Below are 10013 nucleotides of genomic sequence, written 5' to 3' on the forward strand. Positions count from 1 at the left end.
CTTCAATATGAAATGGGGTTCCTAGTTCTTGCAGTACCTCTTCCTTTACTTGTTTACGCATTTTTTTACCAAAAAAGGATTTGGCAATAATGATCCTTTCATACTAGAATCCTTCATCTTTTCCTGCAAAGTCTTATAAATGGCTAAGTACCCTTGATGTGATACACCAGCCTCATCAAGAATTGCCTAGATGTCCTGTGGATTGAGTTGATTATCTTTGAAGAAGTCATCTATTTGCTTTTCTGAGACCTTATATTTCTTCTCGTTCATCAATGCTTCTGCATTACTGGCGATCTAAAAGAAGACTTAAATGTGCGCCAGAAGGTTCTGTCATTGATTCTAATAATGATCTGATATCATTATTGAAATGTAGAAATTGATATACATGAACATATGCAATAATGATTGCTATTCATAAAATATCACAATAGAAAGAATAAACCAGTAATAGAAAGGAGCTTACTTGATTGCATGCATTCTCTTCTTGATGCCACCACCTCCTAGCTTCATTTGCTCAATATCCCTTAGTTTTTTTTGTCATTTATGGAGACCTAATGAGGTCTGCTTATGTCTTAATTCAGACATTTGTTTTTCAAGCCCTGAAATGGTTTCCTTATTGCTTAATAACTTCTGCACACAATGCTCCATGGTTTTCTTCAAATGAATGTTCTCCTTCTCAAACAAATCTCTTTCTAATTTAAGAACATTGCTTGTTGCTTCCAAATGATGTGTATATCCTAGGAGCCCATTATAGCCATCTCCAACAAAGTTAAGCAGAGATGTCGTATTCCTAAATGGGGGGTGGAGTTTCTAAAAGGGTCTTTTGGATATAACCTCCCATCAATCCATAAATCTATGTTTTTTTTCCCTTGCATCCTCAACATTGCTTTAGAAGCATTACACAAAGTATTAGGTTTATTTCTCTTACTTAGAGGTTCATATTCATGTTCAAGCTCGATGTGCAGGTTGTAAATGTCTCTTTTCTCTGTATTCCTCCTTGCTCTTGATCCCTCTGCCATCCTCTTGATTCTCTCTATGTTCCTCCTTGCTCTTGATTAGTAGAAAAATCTGAATGGAAAGAGAAAGGTGCCAAAATAGTAAAAAGAAGTAAAGAGTCCAACTAATTTGCAAGAAAAACCTTGATTTTAAAGATACCAATACCTGCAAACTTTGATATGTAATAACTTCGAAATTTGAGGTAAAGTTTCTTATAGGGAGGGAAGTCGAAAACCTTCGAAACTTGAGGTGAAATTTCTTGCAGAGGGAGGGAACTCGAACTATTTTTGGAAGATCCTTGGTTCAAATTTCAAGAAATATTCTATTTCGGCTTGTACGTAGAGATTTTGAGATATAAGCCATTAAACTTGGAGAATTGACCAATTCATTGTTCACATAGTACATATAGTACATGAACAGATTGAAGACTTCAAGAACTGGCAATATTCTATCATTTTTCTGTACATTTAAGAATAGAAATATATCTTCTATATCTCAAGAAAATGCCAAGAGAAAATATGCCAAAATCAATTTCACCTTATTTTTTAGGCTTTTTGGATTATCTCTCTCTAAGCTTAGTTGGCACTTCTTAGAGGGCCCAAAGTTGAGTCCACTAATGGCAGAACCACTAGGAGTCTTCAACCCCAACAACAATGCGAGCACACCTCCACTAGATGCTACACTTCTTCGAGCATGGAAGAGGCACAATAATGATGCAATTTGTGCCATCATCACTAGAGTAAGCGATTATATTCTTACTTAGATTTAAAACATAACTAAGGCATCAGAGACCTGGAGCATACTAAGGAAGCAGTACGAGACCCAAAAGTAGACCAGGATTCAGAACCTGGAGAATCATCTTGCCATTGAGAAGTTTACTGAAGGAGAATCTACTGAAGCATTTATTACATAGATCAAAAATCTGCTGAATCAAATAGCCACTTTGAGGATTACAAAAACCAGTGAAGGAACTAGCCCGAAGGTGCATCCAAATTCTTATCCACAAAAATACGATAACTTAGTTACAACACTAAACACTCAAGTTAAAGTACCACCTCTATCATTTGAAGAATTTAGTGCTATGTTGCTTGAGTAGGAGATGCGGCTGAAGCCCCACAATGGTAGTGATGCTACATTTTTGGCCGATTCTAAAGGTAAAGATACCACATCTTCTAATGATAACAAGAAGAAGCTAAAGAAGAAGTTTCAAGGGAGTTGCTATTACTATGTGACAAGAAGAGTCACGCTATCAAAGGTTATAGAAAGAAGTAGGTCGACAAGGGTCACACTATCAAAGACTATAGAAAGAAGTAGGTCGACAAGGGTCACACTATCAAAGACTATAGAAATAAATAGGCCAACAAGAAGGGTCACACTATTAAAGACCATAGAAATAAGTAGGCCAATAAGAAGAACGGCATACCCTAAAGTCTTCATAAAAGGGAAATGAGTTAGTTAACAATGTCGAGGTTCAACATAAACTTTGAGTCACTATTGAAGAGGTATGCTCATTTGCTGAGGCTCCAATTGTTGATGATTCATGGATTTTGGATAGCAACATCTCAACACATGACATGTAAAAAGGGATGATATAGTTCTTGGAAGCCTTTATAGGAACCCATCAATGTTGTTCTTGGGAATAATGCTAAATATCCAACCGAAGGGGGTTTGGAACCATCTCTTTTGGCTACAGGTGAAGAGAAGAAGCTATCAGTAGACATGCTCTATGTACCTTAAATCAAGAGGAACTTGTTGTGTCAGTTGGCTATAATGATAGATCATGGGCTTGAAGTATGCCTCGAGAAAACTAAAGCATAAATTCTAGATGTTGTCGAAAAAAGTTAGTTAGTAAAGGAGTAAGGCACAACAATATGGATAAGGTGAGTGCCCTTACAATGACTATAGATAAGAGCATGAGCAGGCTTTCATAGCAAGCGATTTGGTCACATTGGATTCGCAGTGTTGAGAAGGAGATGTAGAAAAAGGGAATGGTAGCTAATTTGTCTCCATTTCTAGAATTGCAAGAGCCATGTGAGCCTTGCATGATGGGCAAGCAATAATGCAAGCAACAATAGGGAAAAGAATCCTCTAGAGTTGGTACATGTTGATCTCTATGGTAGGATTTCTACTACTATATAGGGGGGATCTTCTTACTTTATGCTGTTAGTATTTGTCAACGATTACAGTAAGATGATGTAGGTTTATTTGCTTCAGGATAAGGCTGAGACTTTTGGCAAGTTTAAGCAGTGGCATAATCTTGTGAAGAATGAGATAAGAAAGATGGTGAAAAATCTCCGTATACAGATCGAGAAGGAGAATTCCTTTCAATGGAATTTGATAGCTACTACAAGAGAATAGCATGAATTGCCAAGATTAAGGCTGCTGTTATTTCCTCCTATCAGCTCGGGGATATTGTTCAGTATCCCATTCAGTGCTAATGGAAAGCGTCATGATACCAATTATCATCTTTGAAAGTTCAAGCATACACATGCTTAATTACATGCCGTACTACTGCTCCCACCTTCGGTACATCCTCCACATGATAACCGTATTGCTCTGTTGAGCCTGTATGTATGTTGTACCTGCAAAAAACTGGTCCATATGATTTGCATATGGACGGAATGGGTTTCGATATGCTTCTTCTCATGGTGTCCTTTGTTACATGGTCCATGTGGTCTCCGTACATGGTCAAAATGGATGGGAGCCCCCTTGGGGTGAATTTGGGCATGTTCGTGGATTCATCTAGGTATATCTTTATGCTATATTAGCTGACATGCAAATTTCATATTTTGAGGAGGTGCTAGTCACCACAACATGGATGTTGGGACCCTCATTGATGAACCAATTTGAGGCTCTTCGGAAGAGCAGGGGAATTCGAATTCGATGAAAAGAAAGAAAGAAACCTTGATTTTAGTCGCAAGGTTGAAATTTTGGAAATGGCTGAAGAAGAAATGTTACCGAGCAAGATTTTTAGAAAGCAAGAATTGTATCTTTCTTAGATACAGTCAACAGTCAAAGGCTTATCCACTCTATGATCTAGAGGTGAAGAAAATGATCACTTATTAAGATGTGATGTCTATGGAGTAGCCACACTCAGTGGTGGAGAAGACACGTCCATCCACTTTATCATGACCTGGAGAAATAATCCACCAACCAAATTTCTCTTAAAAAGGATGAGTTTTCATAGGACGAAGACTCTCACACACACCGCACTAGCCTGCTACACCACACAAAAAGTCACTTTCAAAGTGGGCACACCGACGAATGGACCACGCAGATTATCAAGGAAAATAGAGGAGCAGAGAAGAGCATCTGATCTCATTGTCAGCATGGCCTTGATGGGCTGAGATAATGGGAACAATGAAGGAACTAGCCACCTTAGATGAAGCCTTAGCACATCTAAAGTGGAAAGCTATGATGCAATCTGAGTATGAGAGCGCCATAAAGAACAATACCTAGGAGCTAGTTGATGGACCACCAAACAGAAAGATAACTGGTACCAAATGGGTTTAGAAAGCTAAGTATAAGGTTGATGGCATCACGTAAAAAATACAAAGCTAGGTTGGTTGCACAAGGATTTTTACAGGTGGAGGGTTTTGATTTTGCTGAAACCTTTGCTCCCGTAGTCGCATGACAACTATCAGGGCAGTACTTGTCTTAGATGCTCATAAACAATGGCCAATTTTTCACATGAATGTCAAATCAGCATATGAACATCTCAAGGAGGAGATATATGTACCAACTTTTGAGATGCCCAGTTCAGAAAACAAAGTTTGCAAGCTGAATAAGGCATTGTACAGGCTGGGGATGGTATCACACGATAAACCAATTTTTCAAAAAGATTAGGTTTACTAGAAGTGCTTCTTATGCTAATTTATATATTCTAAAAAAGCGTGGCAAGATTACTTTGGTTGTCATGTATGTATATAGCTTAAACATCACAGATAACAATGAAGAAATGATCCAACAGACAATGGATATACTGAGCTGTGAATGTGAGATGACAAACTTAAGTCATGCATTTTTGTTAAGGGATTAAGGTCTGGCAAGAGTCTTGTAAGATCTTCATATTGTAGCAAAAGTATGCTTGGGAGATTCTCATGGCATTTGGGATGATCAACTGTAAAACCTATGTCAATGCTTATGGAGGTAAACGTGAAGTTTTTTGTAAAAGATTCTTCACCATTAGTAGACATCAAGAAGTACAAGAATCTGGTGGGGAGTTTAATTTCTCTCACTAACACTGGACTTGATATCAACTTCACAGTTGGTGTTTTGAGTAGGTTTTCCAATAAGCCACATGAGCGTCATTGGAAGTAAGGGACGCCAACCTAGATACATTAGAGGGACTTGACATCACTTATAGTACAACTGATACTTTTATGGGTTATTGTGATTTAGATTAGGCGAGAGATTATAATTCCAAGAAATTATTTTATGGATATTGTTTTTTGCTTGGTTTCAATGCTTTCTCTTGGACCAACAGGAAGGAGCCTACAATAGCACTTTCTTCTTATAGAAGCTAAGTACAAGGCAACTTGTTTTGGTACTTATGAAGCAGTATGACTGAGGAGAATTTTAGTGGATATGGGAGAATGTATTAATGGGCATATAGCCTTGCAATGTGACAACTAAAATTGCACGGCTATTGCCAAGAATCTTGTGTTTCATGTTCGAACAAAGCACATTAAGATTCAATATCTTTATATTCGAGAGATAATTGAGGATGAGATAGTGGAGCTAGAGTATTGTTCTGTGAACTAGAACTGTGCCGACATCTTCACCAAGGCTCTTAGAAAGGATCAGCTCACTTGGTATCTTTATCGACTTAACGTTGACTAAGAACATAATCTGTCTTTGGACAGACATTAAGAAGGAATGTTAGCATACATTCAATACATGCCTCTCAACGTGTTCTCAATGCCCACCTCTTAGCGTTGGACTAAGAACATAATCTAACATTAAAGAGGGGTGTTAGCATACACTCAATGCCCGCCTCTCAACATGTATCGCATATCTAATTTTGATGCACATTTGTAAAAGCCTCCACTATGAGAAGAAACAAATGGTGCACATGTCTTTAGTAGAAGAATCTTGACTTAGATGTCGATGGAATCGTTATTGTGACCATTGATGGTTAGTTCGACAAGGACTCGAGAGCAAGAGACCCTGGCCTGATGATATGGATTCATTATAAGTGGACAATGGTCAATTGGCTATATTTTGAGAATAGTGATTATGTCTATGCCATGTAACCACATGTGTTGTATATACACCTACCACACAACTTACAGCATTATATACGAGCATAATTATCACAAGCTAAGGCATCCAATGCTTGTGAGTATCCACACCCTTTACACTTAGTACATCTTCCATCCAAAGTCTGTCTAGATCGAAAGCACTCTGGTTTATGATACACCATGCATTTACAAGATTTGATATTCAAACGCTCATGGCCACTTGGGCCAAAGTTCAAGGATCCTCAAGGGCTACAAAGAGAAAGCATGGTCAATTTATGAGAGTGAAATCATTGCGTCTTTTTCACTACCACTCATATGGGACTTTGCTCACAACACAAGGCACCAAATTGGTGGAGATGTTCGATCTGCAATCTCCCTTCTTGTATAATTTTTTCCTATTTAATGTAAGTCTCTTTTCCAAGGGAAAAAATGATTATTAGGTTGATGTTTGAATCCTTAAATGAGATAAAAATTTACTAAAAAAGGATGCACTGCTTGGAAACTTTGTAAACCACTTGGTGGGCTGGTTATGTGTAGGTGTTTACATCAAGTGAGAATGCATACTCTTGAGAGAATGTTGGGATATATAACTGAAGAATTTGCTCCAGCCGCACTTTATGTTCTTTACACAGTATATCTGTCAAGGAAATCACCAGGAGCAAACAACTCTATGCACTTTTGAAAGAACAGACATCAATAAGGATAATTACATATTTTTGTTGAGTCACTACTGTAGTTCAAAAAGTGCATAATCACATGCCATTGAACTTTCAAAATTGGACCTAGCTAGAATCAAATTTCTGAACATTGGATCAATGAAGCACTCATTTGATGGAATTTTTGAATAATTCCCTTTAAGCACACCAAATATCAAAAATTGTGGTTAATTCATTCGAAGTAGGTCTACACAAGATTTTAATATCCAATCAATCTGCAAACAACCAAAATCTGCTTTTTTAAGTTAAGGAGCTATCTTTACTTTGATGAGTGATGCTCTTAAGCTCTCTTAAACATGGACTGTATCTAATCTACCTCTAAATCCTACCAACTTTACTGTTGAGGTATGGAACACACCCAAAAATGTACACCTCCCAAACATGTGTTGTGCATTATAGTTCAGAGAAGAGAAGGGTATTGCTTGGCTTGCTCCACAACTCTCCTTTTGTATTCAGCCTGATTCTGCATTAAAAACAAACATGACAAAATCAAATATACACCATTTTGGTGATCCACTAATAGCTTCGAGGTACTTGCAACTTGCGGCCAAAAGATTGTGATGGCTGCGGGGTGAAGGGGTCTCTCAAAAGGGAGCAAAACACAAATTTTACTCTAAACAAAATACGGAAGATGGATTATCGCGAACTTACCTTGCTGAAAAGCTCATAAGCTTCTTGTTGAGCAGGACTAGAAGGATTAGGTGTGTCCAGAAGATCTTGGATGCCCACAAGTATTTGCTTGACCGAAATGGCCGGCCTCCATCCCTAGCGACCACCGAGACAGAAGGCATACAAGACTATACATAAGAGATGTGGAGGGCCATTCACACAACCATATCCGCCCGATACAGAGATGCTCATTAAAAAAACACATGCAGCTTCTTCAGCAGGAGACAGAAAGAAGTTATCCCTATCCAGTGGTAATAGCCAACACAACAAAAAAAGCCTAGGCTAACACACTTACATCACCCTCATTGATAATGGAAAGACACACGGTCCCTGATTTGTAGACATTTGGATGGAAAAATCCCGAAGGAAAGTTGCATTTGGGAGGCTTGGTGGGATAGTCATCACTGAAGTGGAGTGAGAGAGGGAAGAAGCCACCCTCCCAATCAGTCTGAAAAAATTAAACAGGTCCATGATTGATTAGTAACTAGGCCTGCCCATTGATTCAAGTTTAGAAACCATGAATGTGATTGGTTTCTATACTGGCCCGCATTAATACACATTTAGAAACAATGGTTGACTAGGGTAGCAAAAACTATCATGAGAAAGCAGGCCACGGCTGCATTAACAAAGAAATGGGCATGACCCACAGAAAAGTGTGAACAAATACCATACCCAGGTCCCAATGGCCTAATGCCAACCCCAAGCCACATAATCCCATGTGCAGGCATCGTGGTCTTCCCTAGAAACAGTCATAGCAGCATACACCATCCAACCACAAGATGGAAGTTGGAAGGTGGGCAGGGGAGCCATCTTAAGGCTTATTCCACCCCTACAGAGGAGAAAACATCACAGGTCTCTCCCATATAGCTTTTAAACCTCCATCCAACCCATATTGCATTTCGGAGAGCGGCTACTTGGTACATCCCTTACTGCCCTTACAGTTTTTTTTCCTTTTTTTTACACGACAGAGAAGGAAGATGACCATTTAAATTCAGTAACGCAAGCCATCTGGCTTGGTAATGCTCACCCACAAACCACGGGGTGTTATGTGCCTGGACTCATTCCCAGTGGAGATCTTAACCACAAGTTAGGAATGGGCAGGCAATCTACCCGCCAGTTAATTGGCTGGCTGTATACCTGGAGACCCTCAAGGGGTTATTAAAGATCTTTTCCCATGGCAGGGTTAACTAGGCCCTTCAAGCAATTAATGCAACTTGGCCAAGCATCCCTAATTGTACCAACATAAGCAAAGCTTGCGGAGAGTTGCGACCATAAAGAGTATTTTAAAATGTAATTGTGGATAGTTGGGACCAAATGATAAGAGTTGAAAGGTCCAGTTTTTTTTATCAGGATGTTGTTCGGTCTTCAGCCCCCAATTCACACATTTTGTTATAAAACCGGCATTCAGTACACAGATTAACTGGTTTTTAGTAACAAAAATTCGGCATTCAGTACACAGATTTTAGTAACAAAAAACAGGTTGATTTAATAGCTTGTCCTTAATATGATAGGTTGGAAAAAAGGTTTCTATGGAGCAGTGTTAGTAAGCAAATCATGTATTGCAAGATTGGCATGTTGCTTAATGCATTCAAAACATCTGTGGATATGATTGATACACCCAATAATGAAAACAAAGGTGGTGTGGACCTCTCTCTCTCTCAAAAAAACACACACACACACACACACACACACACACACACACACACATCCTCTACATGTGTGCAAGCAACAGCTTAGTGAAGCACTTACGCCATATTTGCCCGGGATAATACACTGCCAAAGCATCATATTTGAGGAGCCATCCGGCCGTGACTCCGGCTTTGCCACGAAGCCCTGCGTGACACATACCCCCAAATGTCAATACAAGGTTTTCCCAAGAGCAGAGCGCGCGCGCACACACACATACACAGAGGGGCGCAAAAGTCGCGGGGGACTTGCGTGCGGGTGGTTCTTCCTCCAGGACTTGCGCTCCTCAGAAAGACGACCTTGGAATAGCCCTCCTCCTGCCATGGACTCCGAACAGAGACCACAAAAATACCCAAATCAAATAATGGAGGGAAACTTGAAGGCAACTTTTCTTTGCTGCCAAAAAATACCCAAATCGAATAACGAAACCATGAGAGAGGGACCCTTCAAAGCCTCTTGGAACAAATACCCAAATCAATTAATGAAATAATGAACAAGGGAGAAAACATCAAAAAGGGCACATGCTCTATGTTTGTAGAAGGTTTAATACTGTCAAATCATGAGGATAATCCCAGATTGGTATTATGAGTGGGGCCAATTGCTAATAACCGATATAAAGTGCTTGGGTAAAGAAAGTCAGAAAATGAAACAAGTACCAGTACGTCACTTAGTGAAGACGAAACAAGTTCTGACTCATCACTCA

General features: G+C 39.2%; 1 protein-coding gene across 1 annotated transcript; it reads right to left on the reverse strand.

Moving 5' to 3' along the window:
• Positions 1-7109: 7109 nt before the first annotated feature.
• On the reverse strand, positions 7110-9735 carry LOC147603117 (SUMO-conjugating enzyme SCE1-like). Its single transcript, XM_086797326.1, has 5 exons — positions 9563-9735; positions 9374-9457; positions 7920-8072; positions 7607-7720; positions 7110-7418 (listed from the first exon to the last, which is right to left on the reverse strand). Exons 1-5 carry the CDS (start codon positions 9632-9634, stop codon positions 7356-7358), a joined length of 486 nt encoding a protein of 161 aa, XP_086653452.1. The 5' UTR covers positions 9635-9735; the 3' UTR covers positions 7110-7355.
• Between the last annotated feature and the right edge of the window lie 278 nt (positions 9736-10013).

The sequence above is a fragment of the Cibotium barometz genome, chromosome 65 (genome assembly GCF_041138505.1).
Source record: "Cibotium barometz isolate CiBa-2024 chromosome 65, ASM4113850v1, whole genome shotgun sequence".
NCBI lineage: Eukaryota > Viridiplantae > Streptophyta > Polypodiopsida > Cyatheales > Cibotiaceae > Cibotium > Cibotium barometz.

Bases quoted from the DNA above. Each gene is read 5' to 3' on its own strand.
- LOC147603117 (XM_086797326.1), bottom strand. From the start codon at position 9,634: ATGGCAGGAGGAGGGCTATTCCAAGGTCGTCTTTCTGAGGAGCGCAAG. The intron at 8,073-9,373 runs GTAAGTGCTTCA...TAATTTTTTCAG, and splicing joins TTATCCCGGGCAAATATGGC to ACTGATTGGGAGGGTGGCTT. The intron at 7,721-7,919 runs GTAAGTGTGTTA...GGTGGTCGCTAG, and splicing joins CCATTATCAATGAGGGTGAT to GGATGGAGGCCGGCCATTTC.